Source organism: Phaseolus vulgaris, chromosome 8 (assembly GCF_000499845.2).
Source record: "Phaseolus vulgaris cultivar G19833 chromosome 8, P. vulgaris v2.0, whole genome shotgun sequence".
NCBI lineage: Eukaryota > Viridiplantae > Streptophyta > Magnoliopsida > Fabales > Fabaceae > Phaseolus > Phaseolus vulgaris.
Genome location: NC_023752.2, coordinates 1,127,881 through 1,151,369, shown reverse-complemented (window position 1 = coordinate 1,151,369; position 23,489 = coordinate 1,127,881). Strand labels below are relative to the sequence as shown.

The window sequence follows — 23,489 nt, the reverse complement described above, 5'->3', positions numbered from 1 at the left end:
AATAAAACATTGATTTATTAAATAAAGTATATGTTTCTACTGTTAAGAGTGTTAATATGTCATATGTGCAAATATAAGTAGGAAAGGATATGAAACCAAAACCTTAGCAGGTCCTAGGTTGTGGTCGTGTTATGGAGGAGTGTTGCAAGCTTGTGAAGAAAAGAAAGATTAAACTATGACAATGAGATTGAGATTGAGAATGAGAACAGCGACACATTCAGTTCACCATCACCCACGGCATGTTCATTCGGATGCCTTTGTAATTTCTCCAACCACCACCAACATTCAACAATATTGCAACCATAATCACTACTACCTTCACCTTCTTCGTTCATGCAAACACTTGAACCCTTTGCTCCAAATCCATGCCCGTTTAATTGTCTCAGAACAGTGCACCTTGGCTCAATCAACACCTATATCAATCACAAACCCATCTCTTATTCTGTGGAACTCATTGATTAGAGCCTATTCTAGACTCCGTCTATTCCAGGAAGCAATAAAATTGTATCATAGAATGTTATGTGTGGGACTTGAACCTGACAAGTACACATTCACCTTTGTTTTGAAGGCTTGCACTGGTGCTTTGAAGTTCCGTGAGGGTGTTGCCATTCACCAAGATATAACTTCCAGGGAGTTAGAGTGTGATGTCTTTATTGGGACTGGACTTGTTGATATGTACTGTAAGATGGGTCACTTGGACAGTGCAAGAAAGGTATTTGATAAAATGCCCATGAAGGATGTTGCTTCCTGGAATACAATGATTTCAGGGTATTCCCAGAGCTCAAACCCTTGTGAAGCAATGGAAATATTTCGGAGGATGCAGAAGGAGGGTGTGGAGCCTGATTCTGTGAGCATCTTGAACTTGGCTCCGGCTGTTTCTAAACTAGAGGATGTTGGTTCTTGCAAGTCTATTAATTGTTATGTGGTTAGGAGAGGTTTATTTGGTGTGGTTTCTAATTCATTGATAGATATGTACTCTAAATGTGGTGAGGTGAATTTGGCTCGTCGGATATTTGACGAGATGCAGGTTAAAGATGATGTCTCGTGGGCAACGATGATGGCTGGATATGTACATCATGGCTGTTTCTTTGAGGTGCTTCAATTACTTGATAAAATGAAACAACAACGTATTAAGATGAATAAGGTATCGGTTGTGAATTCCCTTTTAGCGGCTGCAGAGATGAGAGACCTAGAGAAAGGGAGGGATGTTCATCATTATGCTTTACATGAAGGGATAATGTCAGATATTGTTGTTGCTACTCCTATTGTGAGCATGTATGCAAAATGTGGTGAGTTGAAAAAAGCTAAAGAGTTGTTTCTGAGTCTTAAAGGAAGAGATTTGGTTGCTTGGTCTGCCTTTTTATCAGCTCTTGTCCAAGCAGGATTTCCTGGAGAAGCATTGTCTATATTCCAAGAGATGTGGCATGAAGGTTTGAAACCAGATAAAACGATTCTGAAAATTCTTGTTTCTGCATGTGCAGACATTTCAAATGCGGGGTTAGGTAAGATTGTGCACTGCTACACTATTAAAGCAGACATGGTGTCTGATATTTCAGTTGCGACAACCCTTGTCTCCATGTACACTAGATGTGAATTATTTATGTATGCTATGGCGTTATTCAACAGAATGCAGTATAAAGATGTTGTGGCATGGAATACTTTGATAAATGGGTTTACCAAATTTGGTGACCCGCGTCTTGCCTTCAAAATGTTCCATACATTACAGTTAACTGGGATTCAACCAGATAGTGGAACCATGGTGAGTTTGGTTTCAGCTTGTTCCCTTCTGGATGACCTAGACCTAGGAAGCTGCTTTCATGGAAATACTATAAAGAGTGGTTTTGAATGTGACATGCATGTAAGAGTTGCTCTAATAGACATGTATGCAAAATGCGGAAGCCTTTTCTCAGCTGAAAACTTGTTTCAATTAATCAAGCATGTAAAGGATGAGGTACCTTGGAATGTGATGATTGCGGGGTACCTGCATAACGGAGGTGCTAATGAAGCAATTTCCACCTTCAACCAAATGAAATTAGAAAGTGTAAGGCCCAATTTAGTCACCTTTGTGATCATCCTTCCGGCTGTAACATATTTGTCAATGGTAAGAGAGGCCATGGCTTTTCATGCCTGCATAGTCAGAATGGGATTTATATCAAGTACCCTGGTCGGAAACAGTCTTATTGACATGTATGCTAAATGTGGGCAACTCAGTTATTCAGAGAAATGCTTTCATGAGATGGAAAATAAAGGCACGAACTCATGGAATGCAATGCTTTCAGGTTATGCAATGCATGGCCAAGGTGAACTAGCCCTCGCACTTTTTTCACTTATGCAAGAGAACCATGTCCATGTTGATTCACTTTCCTACATAAGTGTACTATCTGCCTGCAGACATGCTGGTTTGATTCCAGAAGGAAAGAACATTTTCCATGCCATGACCGAGAAGCACAATCTTCAGCCCAACATGGAACACTACGCTTGCATGGTGGATCTTTTAGGCCGTGCTGGTTTATTCGACGAAGTTTTGAGTTTAATTGATAGAATGCCAACAGAACCCGATGCTCAGGTCTGGGGTGCCCTTCTGGGAGCATGTAAAATGCATTCCAATGTGAAGTTAGGAGAGGTTGCCCTTCATCACCTCCATAAACTTGAACCAAGAAACGCAGTTCATTTTGTAGTTTTGTCAGACATATATGCTCAATGTGGTAGGTGGATCGATGCCAGAAGAACAAGAGCAAACATGATCGACCATGGATTGAAGAAAAAACCCGGGTATAGTTGGGTTGGAGCTCATAAGCAAGGACCATCCATTTCTCAAACCAGTATTATAGCATGCAAATAGAGAAGAACTTGTTACAACATGTTTGACAAAAAGAAATCATTGTTTGCAAGGTAAAAAGTTATATGCAAAGTTCATCAATGATTTGATATATTACAGTTAATCACAGCTTGAAACCAGTACAATAAGTTATGGTGTGGTGTTGCAGAGTGAAGATAATAAATAGATATACATAAGAGTGTAGAAGGTTGGTTGGTGAAAACAAGTCAAACAGTTTTGTCTTGTTGGGGCTGCAAATCCTCAACGCCAAGAACGCCTTCTCCTTTGATAAGAAAGTGGCAAGAAGAATGAGGCAAATGAGGAGCGAACACAACACTCATTTTCCTCATTCTCACAGGCCCGTCCTCATCACGCGATAAAAACACCCTCGAGTTAACACAATTGGCCCAAGACAGGCCCAAGGCAGGGCAGACCCGTCGGCCCGACGAAAAAAGCCCATTACTCGAATTCCCAACCCTCACATCACCATCTCCGATGAAATCCACAACCTGATTCGTCACCACCACCGCCAGCCCAAATCTCTTCGCCAACCGCCGCAATCCGCCCGAGATTCCGAAGAACAGCGACGACCTGCGCCGGAGGTCTGCTCCGGTGTTCTCGAAATCGGAGCGGAAGAGAGCCGCGATGGAATCGATGACGACGATTCGCACCGGCCGCCACCGAGACCGAGAGTACAAGAGGAACGTTTCGATGGTTGGAATTAGGTGGAGGAGCTCGTTGGCGGAGTGGACGGCGCGTACGAAGACGCGGTCGCAGGGGTCGGGGAGGTCGGGGTGCAACGTGCGGAAGGCACCTGAGAGTTGGCGGAGACGGCGGAAGGGGAAGGGGAACTCGGTGTGGATGAAGATGGAGGAGGCGGAGAGGCCGCCGCGGGAGGAGGGGAGTTGGGCGGAGAGGGCGAGTTGGAGGCAGAGCTGCGTCTTGCCGGAACCGCTCTCGCCGACAAACTCCGTGATGGAGTGGCAGGGAACGCCGCCGTGGAGGCAGCGATTTAGTACGGGGCAGCCGACGGAGCACTTCTCGCTGCGGTGGCGCAGTAGCAAAAGGCTCTCTGGCCTCATCTCGCCAAATTCAGGGATTTGAATTCTCGCGGTTATAGCTAAATTACCGTGAGAGGGAATAGTGTCTCGTTTTAAACACCAAAAAAAGGAGAAAACGGATTCAATGTTAATATTAATAAATAATAATTCTTATAAACACATTTTAAAAATAATAATTTTGAGAGTTTTTATTTATCTATAACTATAAAAGAGGTTTTTTTAGCATATAGTTGACACTGCGGATTAAATTAGAACAACTTCATTTAAATTGATTTGCGTATCATAGTAAACAAATTGGATACAATAATAAATTGCTCTTTTTAGAAGGTTTTAGAATACATGTATGATTTCAAGATTAAAGAAATATTCTTAATTGGGACTGATTAAAGTAATTGATAAATTTGCGTTCCTCTAATCTGAATTTTAAAATAATGAAATAAGTATTATTTTATTAGTGGTAATTATATCAATTTCATATTTGTTGAGGTAGCATACTAAGGTTAAAGTATTATTTTTTTAGAATTTGAAATTCTCTCGTGATTTTATTTTAAAAAAAACGTTTCGGTGATTAAGAGAAAAATGTATATATAATTTGTTATTGAGATCAATTCTTAAGTTATGTGAAACTATTGAGTGTACAAATCTTCCGTCAAGAGTTAAGAGAACTGTACTGACCTCCGATGATTCGGGGGTTATTTTCGAACATGATTAATTCATTGCTGCAAATAATAGAGGGGTTTAGAGAGACGTCATTATGTTTATAAAAGTTAATAATATGAAGGAACTTGAGATTAAGGTTATTACAGACTTTACTATAATTTTCATATCGATTTATGTACCTACCCGTCACAAAGTTAAAAATGTCCTTAACTCGAAATGACTATTAGTATTCTATAACCGAACTCTAATTTTATAAATGTCCATCATGAGTTGAACGGTCAATTCAATGAATTGTAAAAGTTGAGCGACTACTTAAGAACCATAATAACTACCATTAAGGTCAACCTAAGAGTCATTCTAAAGGTCCTTTAAAGACAAATTCTCCATGAAGTACAATTCATCTTATTCAATACACTCATATTCATGTTTGACGCATATATTATCATTTTTGTGTTCTTTATGACTTAAACATCAGATTTTTTTTTTCAAATAAACAATTGAGGATTCATTCGTAGAAGGATATTGAGATTTGTAGCGCCTACAGTATTCTTCGAGCACATTTTTAGTAGTAGGATTAGTAATAATTTTTCTTGATAATTATTTATAAATATTCCAATCTAGTAGTTACTTCAAATTCATAGTATAAAAGTTGATTTAGATAAAGAATTATCTTTTTTTTTGCATTAAGTGATTAACATTAAATTTGAATTGTAGGCGTAGATTTAGAAAACAAAAGTGTTTTTGCTTAATTAGCAGTAAGAGATAGTATATTCGTTGCAATTTTAAAAAATTATAAGAATGATTCACAAAGTAAAATATAAAATATGTGACGCCAGAAAGTTATAAATTTAAATATCTGAGATCAATAAAAATTTCGAATGAAAAGTTAATAAGGGTATGTTATAAACATACATGGATAGAAAAATAATTAGTTGATAACTTATTTTCTATATACAACTAATTAATAATAATTTTTACAATAACATCTAAATCCATTAATATTTTAACAAATAATTGTATAAATGGGTGTGACTAGAATATATAGCTAAGAACAATATACTCATTTGATTTCATTCTGTTTATTTCTAACAGGCATTGCATTCTGGAAACTTTCAACCTCAAATTCTTCTATTATCATTCTAATTTCATTTATGTGGTTAATGCTACCATTCAATCATATAATTAACTTAGTTTTGTTAACCATTGAATTTCGAGGCCTGGTATTTGAAGAGAAATAATGAAAATATTCGTAAAAAGAGAGTCAATAACACACTTTTAAATACATTTCTTTTATTAGTCGAAAAATATTAAAAATAAAAAAATTTGTGAATTTCACATCCTGTTTACTTATTCTCTTTCCTAATTTTGTAAACTTTAATAAACAAAAGAACATGCTTAAACGGGTAAAACACAATGAACTGTCACCTCAAACGAATAAAAAACAACACCAAGCACAAGACCTTAGGTAATATTTTCTTTCATTCCTTCTGTCAAGTAACAATCTACAATCTTTCAAAAAAAAAAAAGTATAAGTCTACAAAATTGGAATATTCAAAATATGATACCACCATGTCCAGCGTAATAACGTGGAAGAAATGATAGTAACTCAATTCTGACACTCCTTCAACACTAACAGATAAAACCTCATGTTGCTCATACCTAAATAGAGATAAGGTTCAAGTTATTGTGTTCCCAGCACAAGGTTTCACCCAATGATAAAAAAATGTTAAAAGAAGTATCTAAGAGTTATTAACATTTCCCTATGGTGGACTAGCTTTCCCATGTGTGGATACAAAATTGTTTTTTGCGTGTAGGTTGGGTGCAAAACTGGCATCTAATTTCCCATCTGTAATTATGTTGATCCTACCAAACCATACATTCCGAATCAGTTCCTAAATCTTTAGTTAATCAAGTTCAATACCCCTTTCTTTTGCTGCATCAACAGCATCCTTTGCATGTCCACTGGTCATATATAGCTTATAGAAGTATTTCCACAACATGATAGAAAATGGATACACTGCTAGAGCCCTTGTATAAAACCTGTCAAGTATTGCCTCAACGCCCATAGCATTGTGCAAAAGCTCAGCAGCTTCCACCCAGACGTATTCTGGTGGTATTGGCATGGAATCCAAAATTGCATTTACCAGGGTTGAACAAGCCCAAAACAAAAGACTGGCTGGTTTTGAGTCAGAAGAATTGTATTGCTTGATCAATAGTTTGCACACAGTAATAGCTAATTGGAAGTTGTGAGGAACGGCCTCCATAATGGCTTCAACAAAATCAACCAAATGTTTGGGGTCACTAGTAGTTTCGGGTAGAAGAGATGAACCAAACCATGATTGAAGTATCAAATTTAGTAGAGAACAGTCGAATGTAACCGGACTAATTATGTTACTAATGAGATGCTGTAGTCTTGGCTTCTTGATGTTGTCAACAATTTTTCTTGTCAACACCTTGGGGACTAGCAATGCCTGAGAGGAAGCATCTGTATATAACTCCAAAATCTTCTTAATGGCACCATCGGGACCATCCTCCTTCAAGCTCAACGCATCATAAACCAGAAACATCACATATTTTCTCATACATTGCTCTAAACCTCCAAAATTAGCAGTACTCTTTGCCTTGTCAAAAGCTGTGCATGCTGCTGTTTTATCATTCTGGAAAAAATTATAGAGAGAAAGATTAAGAAATCCAAACATTGTATCTATTTGCTTATGATCAGTGCTGGATCTGTCTGAAACAAATTTTGCACCCATTCCGAATGAGCTACAAGAATTACCCTTGTCAGTGATCTTCATCCCTTCAATAGGGAGATCTTGTCCTTGCCAAACATCTTGGAACCATCTAACTGTAATTTCTTTTGCAAGATCAGTTCTTTGATTGTGGAGGGCATTTTCAATATACTGATTCCAGATGCAATGTATACCAGGAACTTCTTTTGGCCATCTGTTAATGGCTTCCTCAAATCCCATGAAACTATCAACATGAATATTCAGTTTTTGTATACGAGCTGATGCCAGGACCAGTTCTAAGCACGACGGATACAACTTAATGTATTTATCCAGCAAATCTCTAAAGCATTCTCTGCTATCAAGGGCAGCCATGCATCTCAGATGATTGAGAGAAAAAAGTTGAGCAGACCTGAGATTAACTTCACTTTTTCCAGATTCGTTATAGACAAAAGAATCAATAGATTCAACAGCTGTTTCCACAAGTTTAATAGCCATCTCCTTGTCATCTTCAGATAAATTGACAAAGGGCCATTCAATATCAAGAAGATTTTTCTCAGATTCAAACTTCTGAACTACAGCATCAGGCAATCTCCTGTAAATAACTAAGTAAACACAACAAATCCAGAATACACATTTGTCAGAAACTGTTAAGCAATTGAGTATATCTGAGAGTGACAGATGATGCGGCTCATTGGATTTTGTTGTTGTAGGGAATATTCCATAAGTTCTTTCAATGGCCTTCTCAACATTCCCTGAAATGTATAGGCAATGTATCATCTGCAGAAAAAGGTCCAATATGCATGCACTTTCGTGTACTTTGTCCTTGGGATTGGCAGATGCATGCTGACAGAGAACTGAAAGGGCAGTATCATAGGCAATCAGTCGGTCATCAAGCTTTCCCTGACTATTGATATACATGAGCCACAGTACATAAGATTCTTCACAGAGCTTGACCTGGGAAACAACAGTTGAGTGTTTTCACAGCCCACATTCAGTTCTCAAAAGGAAGAATTAACAAGCTAACAAAAAGTTAAAAGAGAATTGAAGCAGAGACCAAGAAATTCTCTCTTATCTAAAGACAGAAGGACAAAACTAAAAAAAATAAACACACAATAGCCCACGTTCCGAACAAGACTGTCTTAAAATGCTTTTTAATTCAACCATTCACCCGTCATTCCCTGAATATACTTGCCAATAACTAGCCTTCTATAAAATGATAGACAGGTTCTAACGATATGTTTGGGTGTATAACTAAAGTTCTTCTTATATTATGTAAAATGATGGATGGAGGAAATGTACTTTGGATTTGTATTTTTACTTCTACGTGGGAAATAGAAGCAAAACAGAAAGACACCATTAGTTATCACACAAACCAAACCACAACCTATCCAGAATCTGGATAATACATAAAGTCTATCAGTAGATTTACTGAGTTTACCATCTATATTAAATATATTTTCATAAATTCCCCATTCTCCTTTCAGACGAAGGAAATATTCTCCCGGGCACAGACTACACAAAATTAGGAAGCAAAGAAAAACATACCGCACACAAGAACATGTCATCCTTGTCATTTGGCTTCAAATTTCCGTAATAAATGAGTAGATAAACAATCCAGAGAACCACAGATGTTGGATCATTTTCCAGTGCTTTTGACAGTACAGATAGGGCCTGGAAAATCCAAAATTTGAGATGGAAATAGGTGGACGAATTGAACACTAACCATTCACACAGTCCAAATGCAACTGTTACCTTCCTTACACCCTGCACTTTATTAATTTCATGGTTGAGAATAAGAAGAGCCATCTCAACAGATTGTTCACTATCAGCCATAGCCTGTTTAATTTGGTTAAGTATGCAATAAATAAATGGAAATTTAGTATGCATAAAGGAATACTAGGAATCCATAAATTTGAACTAGGGTATCAAAACCAGATTAATGAACGTGTTGACCAGGGATATAGTTAAATACACATGAAAGTTCTCAATAAAACTGGAGGGGAAAATTTCCTTTTACAAAATAAATACTTTTCCACTCCAAGTTCTCAAATTAACTCATTTAAAGCTCCAAGAACTATAATCATGACTAGAAAGAAACTCTTTGGTTAGTTCATCAAGCTACATACACAAACAGCTAACATACAATATATATATATGTACAGACAATAACAATTACACAAAATATAAGAATGGAAGTGTGACAATGGACAGAAGGACTAAAGAGACATGAGAGGACTGAACATTTTCACCATGTAACCTAGAATCCACAGGGTAAGTGTTCTAGGAATAAAATAGAAAATTAAAATTTTATCCTATTTTCAATTCAATTAGATCCCTCTATAGGCACAATAAAACTTGTTGGCAAGCATGCATTTTTCTAACTGTTAACCATCACACGTATAAAGAAATAAATCCTAAAAATGATTCTACAAAACCAAAATAAAATCATAAAAAATCAAAAAATAATTACAGTTGACCCATTTTGCTCACTTCTGCATCTGAGTGATAACCTTGGAGTCTTAGACTGAAACATAATTAAAAAGATAATAATAGAAAACCAATAGAAGTGTAATAAACAAAACAAAAAAATAGTTAAAAGCAACAAACCCCAGATCCACTCCTCCAATGAAAAGAAGACAATTGTTTGTTCCATGCCCCATGGACCTCTATGGGTTCATTACCACCATTCAGTAACGGACCATCCACAGGTATGCCATTTCCAAGCAGACTTGAAGTAGCTAAAGTAAGGGTGAAATGTTTCTGCCAGCATTGAGCGTTTCTATGCGCCACAACAGGTTTATATGCAAATTGATCTGCTTTCAGAGTATCTAAACCAACAAGGTAAGTTGGTAGAATAGTAGCTTTGTGACACTCCGGAACTTTTGCCACACCATCCCAATTCTGTTGATGCAATGGTAATCTCCCTTGACAAAAATAGTCAATAAGTCTTCAGAAAAGCAATCTAAAAATAATATACTTCAGATTCTGTGATCAAATTCCATTTATTAATATCCACACTGTTTATGGTTAGTAGTCGATGATGGAGTTACAGTATTACTTAATAGTCAAGTCAATACACTACACATTTCTAGATTTTTCAATATTGTGGTTCGCCTTTGATGAAGAATAAAGAAATCATTTTCATGCGTCAAGAAGGAATTTTAGTAGTTTAATCTGAAATCTGAATTACAAGGATTTGTTCATTAAATATAGCTCAAGGAAGTATTAGATGCCTACAAAACAGTGCCATTAGAGTTTAAGTTAGCAAATCATAAGATATTAAAATGTGTTATTTATAGAATAGAACAATTTATATACAACACTTTTTCACTTTATCTCTCTATCACATCACACATCTCATGGCTGTAATTGTGTTGTACAAATAGCATATTTTAGATATTTAGAGACTCGAAAGTCATTATTCTTTGTCATTTCTCTCATTTTATTGCATTTTTTCTTTCTTAAGTCACTCTTTGAAGAAAAATATGCCTTTGTTTGTCTCATGCTACATCCATGCTGAAAATTGGCTTAACACAACCTCTCATTAAAAATATCAGTATTTCTGATGTAGCTCCAGATTAAAATGCTCTAATAATTGAACTATTATAACCCAAAACCCAACATGGTTCACACAATGTATAAGCTTTATTGCACATGCACCTTTTTACATAATTTTGTTGTTCAATGACCTACCTATATCATATGTGCAAAATTTCAGCTTTCGAAAGCACCCAAAGAATACCACATGGAAATTTTCAAAGTTTGACAAGGACGAAAATAGGTTTCAAAACAATAACTATTTTTTATACCTGCATTATTAGAATCACTGTGCTGAATGTTTTCATCACCATAGTCCTTAGCATGTTGCCAGGGACACTCATCATTGTTGCATTTTCCTCGCAGCTCAAACATGCAAAGTGGCCAAAATGGATCAACTGCAGCACTGTGGCCATAGGAGCTGTCATCTGAGAGTAAATTTCCAATATTGACAGGCATTGATATTGCTAAAACATTGCTACACTTTCTTTCATTAGAACTGAGGGAAGTAGAATTTCCATTTGGAGCATCATTAGCATTAATAAACATATTTTTACTCTGTAATTGATTTGTATTGAATGGAAACATTCCTCTCAGCTTACTGAATGCACTCCTAAAAATCAAAGGTGGGATGTCTAATGTATTTGTAGACAGGTGACCTTCACAAGGCATATCTCCTTGAACACTTGAACCAATGCTGTGGTTGACAATCAAAGAATTTCCACCAATGTTTTGCTGACTTTGATTCTCACTCATGTCCACAAAGACACTCCTTTCATGACTCTCAATGCCTAGATTTATTGAACAAAATATTCAACACAAGTTATAAACATGCAAGTCCATAAAAAAACATGATAAAGTTGAACTAAAACGGCCAGTCATTTGGAGAAATTTCAGCCACTAAAATCATAGCCTGTACATTTGGAGTACAATCATAAAAACTGAGCAACCAACTAGGTAGCATATATTTGCCTACAACAGGCTCCTTATAAACAATTTCTATGCACGAAAGGATGGCATGGATTCAATAAAGGAAACTAATTGTACTCAAAAACCAACATTGAATGATACGAAAACCTTATCATTAAATATATGATAGATACTCCAAGCACGTTCTTTCGAAATAGCTGACAAAAGACATAAATTATAGTAAAATATATGCATTAAAAACAGCATTCATATGAACTGATTTCAAGAGATGAAGACTTACATTGACTATAAAAGCATACGAACTATGATTTCTGTTCTTTTTTTTTTGCATTAACAGTTGATACAGTCATAGTAAATTAGTAATCTAAAATATTTGGTGCCAAAGATACTCATGTTAGAAAAATTAAATATATATTTTAGCAAAGATATAGAAAAGTGACTGCAAGGGAGAGGGGGATAGATAAGAGCATATGAATTATACAGTTTACATATGCTACATTTATAGCTAAGGATTCATGATCAGTAACACAGGACTTAACAGTTGTAACTTGTATCTATATAAGAAAAACACCACACCAGAACACACTTATTGAAGGAAAAGAAAGACCTTTAAGATCAATATCTTCTGCCCTAGAGTGTGGAACAGCAACTTTTTGAAGCACCTGGGTTTTCTCATTTCCAACCTCATTTTCACCTCCTCGTTCAGCAGCAGGCTCTACTTCATTACACGAATTGCTTCTCTTCTTAGCTCTTGCTCCGAATCGTGCAAATAATTCAGATCTTAATTTTGCTTCAAGAAGCAAAGAATCCTCAGGATTATCACAAGAAAAAATTGCATTTGATGTTGTATCTCTGTCCACTAATTTGGAAACAGAGTCTTGTTTCCTAAAATAGTCAGCATCACAGTGATGATTAGAAACATGTCCAGATAGAGAGCTCTCTTCATTTTCATTAGCTGATGTACCTAATTCATCTGAGGGAGAGTAATTTTCATCTGCAGCATAATTATCCCTTTGAGGCAGTGGCTCTGATGTACTGGCATCTGGCTCACCAAAAGGTTCAGACCCTAAATTTGCTCGAGTTACATGGTGATTGGATATATTGGAATTCCTCTTATTGATCCCTTGGTTATTAAAATCAAAACTGGGATTATTGATACCATTATACTCAGCCAACCTCTGACAGCTCGATGTGGGCATTTCATATCCAAGTCTAGGTAAGTAATCCAACTCTATATCAGGATGTTGATGCTGCCCTGAAGGCCAAGATAAGCCAGAACTGCTTAAAATTAAAGATCGTACCTTGGCTGAATACAATTCCCTTTTATGATAAAGATTGGTGCATCGTGCATTAGCCTCAAGCAGAGACCTCTGAGCTTTAAGATAAGCTTTAAGAGCATTTCTTTCTTCAATTTCACATTTGTGCCTGTGCTCTTGAGCTTCCTCAAGTTCCTTGTCTATCAATTCTTCCATACCAAAAAATGACTGAAAATCTACGTTGGTATGCTCTGAGGCATTTACATTGCCATTATGATTCAAAAGAACTGCATTGCTTAATGCTTCCTACATGAGAGGAGAGGGAGTCAAACAAGATGAAAAACACATAAGACTATAATGTCATACATATTATAGGCCTCTTTATCTCAATGTCTAATACCAGAAATTTATTCAGGGAAGAACTCGATGTACAAAAAAATCCTACACCATTTGGCATTGTTAAAGACAACAGAATCACAATATCAAGAAATTCAAAATTATATTAGAAATATCACTGTCTTGTTGTAAAAAGTTTAACTTGGTTTATCTTATGACCTACTGGGACCCACACTGTTATAAGAAAAACAGTGAAGAGGCACAACAATAACAAGTTCAAAAAGTCCATACTTCACTACTAAATAAAAAAAAGTCAGTCTATTACAAAGATCAAATGATGGAGTTTTCTGAAGTCACAAAGTAGAAAAGGAAAATGTCAAGTAAAATAAACTATAACTCACAAAACTTTTTGACACGGTATCAGAACTCCTATTTGCTGGCACTGCATTTTGATTCGAAGCAACACCAGGGTTCACCAGCCTACTACTCTTTTCAGTTTGATTGCAACCATAATTGACATCACCTACACAGTATAATTAGATCATGAGAGATTATAAACAGAAAATAACTTAAACATGCTTGACTGTCTAGTGTTTGGGCAAGGTTGTTATCAAGTGATTGGCTTTGTAATACTTAGCCAAGATTTAAATCAAGAGCTGAGTCCGATTAGATAATAATACTTCACACATTCATATGACATGGCAATATGATTTTATATTTTGACAAAAATTTCGTTATATAAATTTTGCAATGGCACTTGGAAGCTCCTTTGCTTAAACTTGTGGCCAGAATCTGGAGATATGATAATGAAAACACTGCACCCTAAAAGCTAAGGGGTTGTTGAAAAGATAAAAACAAAATCAGGAAACATTTGTTCAATTTTAGGGATTTAGGAATCTGATGTAGAGTACAAGTAGCTTGATTAAAACCTTCCTTTAATTTCTAAAATCCAGATTAGTATAACAAAGTTCATTAGCCAATTTGCAGACCAAAGTTGCTTAAGGTACAGGTGGCATATGAAGAAAAAGTATTTACCACGAGGCATATTTTCTAATGGATTGTCAATATTATTGTCAGGTTGCCTTCGTGATATGCCAGATTTTGGCTCTGCTCTGCATAATGGAATCTCTTTTTGGCCCCGATCAACCTTGTTTCTTTCCTGAGGATAATAGTTTCCTAATGTAGAGTCTTTTGGAGGCAACAAAGATTTAACAGCTGGAAATTCTTGCTGACTCTCAACAGCTTGAGAGACACCATTAGAGGTGCTATGTTTCAAGCGCTTCCTAGCTGGCTCTGTTGGCTCAAATTGTGTAGGTCCGGAGGAAACAGGAGTACTTTTACTAGGCATTACCACTGGCTTCTTTGGGTTCATGGCACTGTGGTCCTTACTCAAAACTGAAACATTTTCCTTATTATGCTGGGCTGCCTTCAGCTTGAGCTCACTTTCCCGAAGTGCAATCTGATGCCGCAAATCCTGAAGTTTATTGTCATTTGACACCAATCCTTGATCCCGTGTACGCACTAAATTTTTGTTCACTAGATTGAAATTCCTAGCTCTTGATCCTTGTGCTAGTGGCATGGATCCAACACCCTTAGAATTAGAACCAGGGATTTTGGTCATTGAAGAGACAAAAGTGCGACTTAAGGATGATCCCTTGGGCACTTCCTTGGGTAAACTTGTTTGCTTTAACTTGTTAACTTTTCCCAAAGATGAGATAGTCCTCTTTATACTGCTATCTAACCTGGATGTATTACCTTTAGTTTCATGGTCACTACCACTATCATCATCAGAGAAGCTTATCACAAGATTTTTATCAGTGCCGACATGGCCAATCCATGGAGAAGATTTAGGAGGTAATTGGTTCTTTTTTAAGTCCTTCTGCACAGTTGGTTGTGTGGTAGTTTGCAACTGTACATTAGTGGAGCCTGTAAAATATTGCCATAAGATTTACCATTTAGATACTGTGTGAGCCAGTAAATGAGTTTTGAAAGATGATATGCACACTAAACCAAGATTTGAAATCCTTGACGCACAAAAAAACAACAATAAGATTTCAAAGAAAAATACATTAAAAAAGCTCTTATCCAACATGTAAAACTAAAGATCATATCAGCAATCATAGATAGATATATCATCAAATATACCCATTTCCAGATCTTGCAATAGTTCAGATGAAGTTTTCAAATCCATAAACCAGACCAATAAGCCCGGACAAGTTATATATACCCACGGGAAGTTCAAGATGACACCAAAAGAGAAGAGACATAAGGCTGATAACACACTTAATACAAAGTTAGCAAATCTCACCATCCTGAACGCCGAGTGTACTCTTTCGGACCAATGGGACAGAACCAGTCACAACAGCAGGAGTGGATTGCACATTCAAGCTTTCAAGATTATCCTGGTGCACACAAATTACTCATTAACAACAAAGAAAGTAAACAAAGAAATGATAAATTTAAATTAGTACGAAGTCAAGAGCAACACATGCAATCAAATTTCGACACTCTTCCCTTTTCGATTTCCACTGCTTTATCCAAATAAAAACAAAACCAATTAGTAAACAGAAACGCCCAACTCTGCATAGTTCTCAAACAGGAGAGAAACAGAACCGAGTAGTTCTTCAGATCTACAGCAACCTAGATAAATTCACTAGCTAACAAAGACAAATTACAGAGTTCCCAATTCATAATAAAAAACAATAAATAAAATTCTGTGACTGAGATACAAACAGAACAAACAAAGGACTGAATAATAATAATCATAATAATAAGAAGAAGATGAAGAAGAAGGAGGAAGTCAACGATTGTATCGTGAGGAAGACAAATTGGAGAAGAATGAAAAAGATAAGAAAAAATAGGTTTCGTGAGGAAGAATACCTCGGCATCGTCGTCGGCGTCGGAAGAGAGTTCGCCTTCCTCTTTAGTTTTGGGAGGAAGCGAAGGAAGGTCAAGATTCTTCACCGCCGCCGGCACGGTGGTGGTGGAAGGTGGAAGGTTAACGGTGTGGTGGTGCATGGTGGAAGGTTTCTCTCTGTAGAAATGAAATGAAATGAAGAGTGGGAAATAAAAGGCGGAGAGGGGAAGGCGGGGATTTGCAGAATATGGCTATTATGACCTCATTTTCGTGCAGTTTTTGCAGTTTGGGATAACGTCATTTTCTTTCTTTCTTCTTTCCTTCTTTCTCTCAAAACTCTTTTTTTTTAACATTTTTTTTTTAACATTTTTTTTTTATCTTTAAAAAACAGTTTAATTTGAGCTTAAATTCTGAACCAAGATAAATTTTTAATAAAGGAAAATGGAAAATTAAATAATTTACCAAAATATATAAAATTGAATGAGGGATTTCCTTATTTATTGCTATAAATTGTGAATTAAAATTTTAAGGAGGTTTTTCTTATTTAATTCTAAAAGGAGATTGGGAATTCTTGTTATTTAGAATATTTTTCTTTATTTTTTAAAATTTAATTAATTGAGAATATTAATTAAATGTTTATATAGCCGGTGCATGAAAATTGCATTTTTTTTTCTTAAATGTTAGTTTCGACAAGTATAAAATAATTACATTCTAGAGATATGTAAATAAAATGGTATAGTTACAATATTAAAAGCAACCTTTCAAAATTAATTAAAAGTTTGACTATTTTTAAATAAACATTTTCAAGGTTTTTTTTTTCTCAAACGGATTTGAGACTAAAAGAATGATTGTACCTTTTCTCGGTCGGTACCTTCTTCCTTCCTCTCGGACAAACTACTGCTACTCTTGCTTCTCCAGTTCTCCTCTCCTTGAACTCGGACTCGGATGGTACATGCAAAAGGCGCTTTGAGGTTTAAGTCAGACTTAGCACTCAACACTCAGTATTTAATATTAGATGATTGCGTACCTGCTCCTTTGAAATTTGTGATAATTTATATAATTATTGTGGGTCCATCATCGTAAATGGGTCTAATAAAAGGAGATTAACAAATGATGGGTCATTAATCAGTTTCATTATTGATCATGTCGGTCGGTCTGGACCGGGTGTCGAGTTAGAATCTCAATCATGCGGACCTACACTTGTCCCCAGGCTCGATGATGGTTAATCTGAAGAGTCTTTATTTGAGATCGTTGTGACGGTTGGTCTTCTTGAGGTGAGATGTGACGTTGGCAGCGTCAAATGCGTGATGTGACCCATAATGATGACTTAGGTTTTTTGGCGTCATTCGTCATGGGTCGTTGGATCAAGGGAGATCCAACAGTTGAGATGAGAGTGACCCTCAGTCCTTAATATGATTCCAATAGCAAGATAGAGATGATTCATAGACATCATATGGAATCAACTTGAGTTAGAATATGAATAGGCACTTTTCTAGAATTGGATCAATGTTCTTTCATTCAAGAACTCACCAAAACTTGAGCCACCAAACCAAAACTCATGTAGAAACCCATTTCTTGCTAAATGAACCGATTGAAATGCACAAGAAAGCAAATAAACCGATTAAAACTACCTAGAAAACAAATGAACCGAACAAAAGCAAGAAAGAAAGCTATTGAACCGATTAAAATGACTAACAAATGAAATGAACCGAACAAAATAGGAATTGGAACAAATGAACCGAACAAAAGTGCAAGAAAAGCCTAAGACATGTTTCTAGAGTTTATATGGACATGGAAATGGATGAATAAGATGGAAAAGAGAAGAGAACTTATGTGGTTGGAGTTCTTGGAGATGAACAAGCCACTTGAAGGGTGAAGACTCCAAGATAAGTGCAGATGTCGCCATTTGAGGATTCCAAGAAGCACTCAAGATGAGACTAGAAGAGGAGAAGACAAATCTCACTCAATCACTCACCAATTTGGGAGAGGTTCTTTACTCAAAATATCAAATCTATATTATAAAGACTCTAGCCCTCCTTTTATAGAAGGATGACCGATCATGAGTGTCCAAGAAGCTTACAAAGGAAGCTACCCAAAGGTCCCTTGCACATCTCCCACTTCTAGCGCCTATAGTGAGGTATGAAGGGTCAACTACTAGAATGTTCTAAAACTAATATCTAAAGATGCTTTACATAAGAGATATCTTTAGGTTTCCCTCTTAGCACCTTCCTGAACACTATTATGTATTATTTACAAATTTATACAAAAGAAACTATAAAGAGAGATATTAATTGAAGCCCATTCTTGAAAGCTTGTAGTCTTCTTTGGCTTTAGGTTTGGTCCTCTCTTTATTTTAATACTTCTTTAAATTTTGAGAAGACTAGAAGGAAAAACTTCAAATGTATAGGTGAATGACCTCTTCCTTCATTAATAAAAGCCTCTCCTATTTGATCTCCATCAGTCTTCCCCTATCTTCAAAGGATTACCATCATTTGTTAAAGTCGGATGTCGCTGATGACATATTGGTTATTGATTATTGTCGTCCATTCGATACTGTTTGTATAGGTCGATCATCCTCGAAGGGTTCTTTCTTCTTAGTGTATTCTTTTTTTTTTCTTCAGATCTTCATGTCGCCTTGTCTTTTGACGACTTCACGATGGATGTCCTTCGAGCATTCAACGTCGCTCCTTCGTAACTCCACCCAAACACATGGGCCTCCCTTCAAACCTTTGGGCTCATATATGATATCTTTCGTTTTTGTCCCACTCCTTCCACCTTTCTCCATTACTATACGTCTCACCCGACCGACCCTGTCAGCTGGTTGTCCCTTGTCAGTTGGTTGGGTAACACACTTTTTGCCCCATTCACCTATTCATACAAAAAAATTAAGGGAAAATTCTTCAAAATATTCATTGAGTTTGAAGGTAGGGAGCTTCAAAATAGTTCAGTGTTTTCCTTTTTCTACGTTCTTCTAACTTATTTTCTCCCTGTTTGAAGATTGTGAACAAGTAAATCATATTGGAAGTAACTTTTGCATAAAACACGAGGAAATGAAAATATATTTTAGTCACTGTTTTGTATGATTTTATTTAAATCCATACAATTGTTTTCAGAAAATGTCTTATGATTAAAGACTTTCATCACTTACTCTCTACCTCCTCTTGTTGAGTCATTGTGCCTCTAATCACATGTTTCAATCACAACTTCATAAGAAAAATGTCAAATTAGTGTTTCACAAATTGAAATGCACATAAAGAGAATTACTTATTGGTGTGATAGTACCCACAACTCCTTTTGTTAAGTCATTCCCTTTCATCTAGTCACAAACTTCAATTACAATTTCATAAGACAAAGATCAAATTAGGGTTTAACAAAAATTAATCAAAACATAGAATGAGAAAGAGGAGTGATGATGAAAGTATGCTTTTACATGAAAAAGAAAAGGAAAGAAAAAAAAATGGAAAGTAGGTAAGTAGAGTGGGTAAGTGAGTTTATGCGTAGTGAAGATATTCAAATCTAATAGTGATTAAAGACGATTTTTTAAATAAATTTGAAAACTATTCTTACATATATTTTTCATAAAATATTTCAAATAAAAATTTTGTTTCCAATTCTTTGCCTAATATATTTAATTTTTTTGAAAATTTTAAATTTTTGAAAATTTATCTTTTTTTAAAAATTAAAAGTTTTGAAAATTTATTTTTTTTGAAAATTTAAATTTTGAAAATTTAAAAGTTTTGAAAATTTAAAAGTTTTGAAAATTTAAAATTTTGAAATTAAATTTTTTGAATTTTTTTTTGTTGAAAATTTAAAATTTTCAAAATTGGAAATGTTTCGAAAAGACTTTAGAGTTTGAAAATTTAAAATTTTGAAAAAAATAAGAAATGACGAAATGGCTATAAGAATGGAATAAAATAAGAATAAGATAAGAAAAAAGAAATATATAAGTACAAAGCATTGCTATCACTAGTTTGAAACTCCATGATCCAAGTTAGATATTTTAGTGTTCCTTCCAACCATAACGATACAGTCATCTTCAAAATCCATTTTGGAATCATTTCGCGTTATCTTGCCTAACAATCAAAACTGTAAGTCAATTCTAACACTCTTTTATTCATAGTAATAATAAGGAAATAGAAATGAACCAATACGTAGATAAAACCCTAACTCACCTCTGAGATGAGATACATCGTCGTTCTGGTCGCATTGCGAACAAACAAGAATTGTCAACGAGACGTCACCACATCGACGGAACGCCTCATAATGTCGTCGAGTGACATATCTATTCCAGCAGCCATTCTTGTCGGAGAAGTGAGGGCTTAGGGTTTTGGGAAGAGCTTAGTCTCTGTGTGAAATGAGTTTGTGTTACTCATAATATTTTAATCCATTGGTTGAGTATTCATAGAAAAATCATTTTTGTTTGAAGGAAAACATTCATATGAAATGCTTCACCTTCTTTGACTTTTTTTTTATTCTTCAAAAACTATTTTTCTCAAATGTGACAAAATGAAAAACCCAAATGTTTGTGCTTTCTTTGCATCATTTTGACACGCTGACACGCGTCCAAGCATCATTTTCACAATATCACCGCACCGCGCACAATCTTCCCCGGAAACGGAGTCATTGGAGCGATAATATCTCGGCACATTCATAATCGTTGGATGAAAGATGAACGGATGATACCACGAACGCGTGTTTTAAGTTGATTTACAGAGACAAAACAGTGACCGTTTGATTCTTATCGACGGTTCTTGATTGCGGAACAAAGTAATGCGTGCAATGGCGAATACACACAATATGCATCCCTCTTTTCTTTCTTCTTCGTCTCTGAGTATTCGAATACTCTGAGTAACACAAACTCATTTCACACAGAGACTAAACTCTTCCCAAAACCCTAAGTCCTCACTTTTCCGACGAGAATGGCCGCCGGAATAGACATGTCACTCGACGACATTATGAGGCGCTCTGCCGAGGCGGCGACATCTCGTCGGCGATTCTCGTTTGTACGCAGCGCGGCTAGCACGACGCCGTATCCCGTCCCGCAGGTGAGTTAGGGTTTCATCCACACATTGGTTCATTTAGGTTTTCCTTATTATCACTGTGACGAAAAAAAGAGTGTTAGAGTGGACTCACAGTTTTGATTGTTAGGCAAGGCAACGCGCAATGTTTCCAGAAATGGGGTTTGAAGATGACGGAGCCGCCATGATCGAAAGTGGCACTAAACTCTTGATATCTAACTTGGATTATGGAGTTTCGAACGGTGATATCAAGGTTTTGTCACCATCTACACAAGAAACTCTCTCTTGCTTGATTTTCTCCCTTCTTCGTTAGAGTTTTCTTTCTAATGTGGTGTGATTCCTTTTTCCTCGCACATTTGTATGCTAGTAGATGTTTTCTTTATAATGATATTACAAATTTAGTTTTGGGTAAAACATAGTTTAGGCTATTCAATTTTGGGTCAAAATTGGTCCTGCTCCTTCGCCATGGTGTCTTATGTTTTGTGAAAATAGATTAAACTCCCAAATTGTCATGTAAGAATCAAGACCTTTGAAGCATTGGAACCAAGATATTTTGGACTGAAAATTGAAGGACCTGAACACATTTTACCCTATACTTTTCATCGTATTGATTTTGTTTCTCAGCAGTGCTTACTATATTTGTTTATTCTGTTTTCATTTTTTTGTACTTATTGGTGCCATAATTTTGCGCCTACCTTCAAGTGCGTAGCATGCTCGGAACTTTATATTACTGAAAGTTTGCGTCTGTGAAGAGGTGCAGAAAATGTTACTACTCATTCTATTATTAAAGTAAATGACATTTCTATTGACAACTCTTTCATTCTGCTGGTTTATGAATTTGAAATTGGGTTACGCTTCAAGGAGACATTACTGCAATATGGACCTAGGAGACATCTACCCAAATGGCCTGTATCCAAAAATTGTGATTAGAGATACCCTATGTTTTTTTTGGTTTACAAATAATGTAAATAATTGAAAAATCATGTCTGACTTTTCAGCTGCTTTTCTCGGAAGAGGGTGAATTGAAAAGATACTCAATTAATTACGATCAGAATGGGAGATCAAAGGGAACAGCAGAAGTTGTGTTCATGAGGCACTCGGATGCTTTATCAGCCATCAAGAAATACAACTATATGAGGCTTGATGGAAAACCATTGCAAATTGAGCTCGTTAGAACTAGTACTCCTGTTTTTGCTCCTCTTCGTCAAAATAACTTACTGGAAAGACCAACTGATTCGCTTCTAAGGTGTGAAATTCTGATCCTTGATCATTTTAGCTTTTCAGTTCTATATATTTCTCCATTACTTAGTCTGAACATTGCTGCTGCTCTCTTCTTACATGAAATCACCTTGTTCATTTTAGATATTGAGTAAAATTAGAAATTTAAGTAGTTATTTTGTCTGTGTAAATGAATAATTTTTTAAGGGGTAAACGTATGTGGAGTTTGGAGCCACATTCCCTAATATGTTACCATGGCAATGCCATGGAATTGTGATTATACATGGTCAGGTTTATTCCTGCACGTCCCTTTTCTCAAGTAACTTCTATTGATTGTAAGTTCTGTACTACGTTGTTTGCAGCAAAGGAGGAAGAGTTGGAGGTATGGGTTTCTACAGTGACTTTGTACAGGACCACCTTCCAAGGGGCAGTGGAAAAGAGAAGGGATATAGTCGAAAGTTATATTTTAGAGATCTTGATCATGACTTGGAGAGGTCTCACCACTTTTCAAGAGGCCACGCAAAAGTAAAGAGCAATAATATAAAAGTGACTGCTAAAGATCTTGATGATGACTTGGAGAGGTATCACCTAGAGGCTAAGGCTAAGGAGATTATAACACAAAATGGAAAGTCAGATAATAGTTGATAGCTATATGAATAGTATTATGAGTAAATGGGTCAGAAAAGCATTGGATATAACACAATGGTAATTTTGTTGCAAAATCTCACATTTTCTGTCTCTGTTAGTTTGACGTTTAGACACAATTTTGGAAACACTACGGACATAGATTTGGTAAGGGGTCAGTTTGGATTGACGAAAATAGAATTCAAACAAAATAGTATCATCTTTCTTTGGTTCAATTCAGATTTTTTCAACTTTTTTTTCATCACTCAGATCAAGAATGTGTCTATTGCTAAGCAGCACAATATTTTTACCTGATTGAAACAGACATGGAGAGATAAAAGTAGTGCATAAGGATTTGGATCACTTAGCTTTGGAAGGGTTTCTCGTTGCAATGAACCTGTGAGTAGTGTATAATGCGCACAAATCAATGTTAAGATAAGTC

The 23,489-nt window shown here is 36.0% G+C and overlaps 4 protein-coding genes across 6 annotated transcripts; 2 read left to right on the top strand and 2 right to left on the bottom strand.

Moving 5' to 3' along the window:
* Positions 1 to 69: 69 nt before the first annotated feature.
* On the top strand, positions 70 to 4,079 carry LOC137824488 (pentatricopeptide repeat-containing protein At2g39620). The gene has a single exon (XM_068630142.1). The coding sequence runs from the start codon at positions 176 to 178 to the stop codon at positions 2,840 to 2,842; it is 2,667 nt and encodes an 888-aa protein (XP_068486243.1). The 5' UTR covers positions 70 to 175; the 3' UTR covers positions 2,843 to 4,079.
* Positions 2,864 to 3,900, bottom strand: LOC137824490 (DNA repair protein XRCC3 homolog). The gene has a single exon (XM_068630149.1). It carries the CDS (start codon positions 3,898 to 3,900, stop codon positions 3,046 to 3,048), a length of 855 nt encoding a protein of 284 aa, XP_068486250.1. The 3' UTR covers positions 2,864 to 3,045.
* A 1,921-nt stretch (positions 4,080 to 6,000) lies between the features above and the next one.
* On the bottom strand, positions 6,001 to 16,487 carry LOC137823496 (uncharacterized). The gene is made up of 10 exons (XM_068628663.1): positions 16,211 to 16,487; positions 15,639 to 15,732; positions 14,366 to 15,256; positions 13,732 to 13,853; positions 12,346 to 13,300; positions 11,081 to 11,599; positions 9,879 to 10,195; positions 9,024 to 9,107; positions 8,817 to 8,942; positions 6,001 to 8,225 (listed from the first exon to the last, which is right to left on the bottom strand). The coding sequence occupies exons 1-10, from the start codon at positions 16,346 to 16,348 to the stop codon at positions 6,444 to 6,446; spliced, it is 5,028 nt and encodes a 1,675-aa protein (XP_068484764.1). The 5' UTR covers positions 16,349 to 16,487; the 3' UTR covers positions 6,001 to 6,443.
* A 4,052-nt stretch (positions 16,488 to 20,539) lies between these two features.
* LOC137823434 (THO complex subunit 4B-like) lies at positions 20,540 to 23,283 on the top strand. Of its 3 annotated transcripts, XM_068628569.1 has the most exons (4): positions 20,543 to 21,232; positions 21,336 to 21,458; positions 22,204 to 22,451; positions 22,786 to 23,283. In XM_068628569.1, exons 1-4 carry the CDS (start codon positions 21,107 to 21,109, stop codon positions 23,066 to 23,068), a joined length of 780 nt encoding a protein of 259 aa, XP_068484670.1. In that variant the 5' UTR covers positions 20,543 to 21,106; the 3' UTR covers positions 23,069 to 23,283. The 3 variants fall into 3 exon arrangements, with proteins under 3 accessions (XP_068484672.1, XP_068484670.1, XP_068484671.1); XM_068628571.1 differs by lacking the exon at positions 21,336 to 21,458 and having other exon boundaries at positions 20,540 to 21,232; XM_068628570.1 differs by lacking the exons at positions 20,543 to 21,232; positions 21,336 to 21,458 and adding an exon at positions 21,514 to 22,127.
* The last annotated feature ends 206 nt before the right edge of the window (positions 23,284 to 23,489 follow it).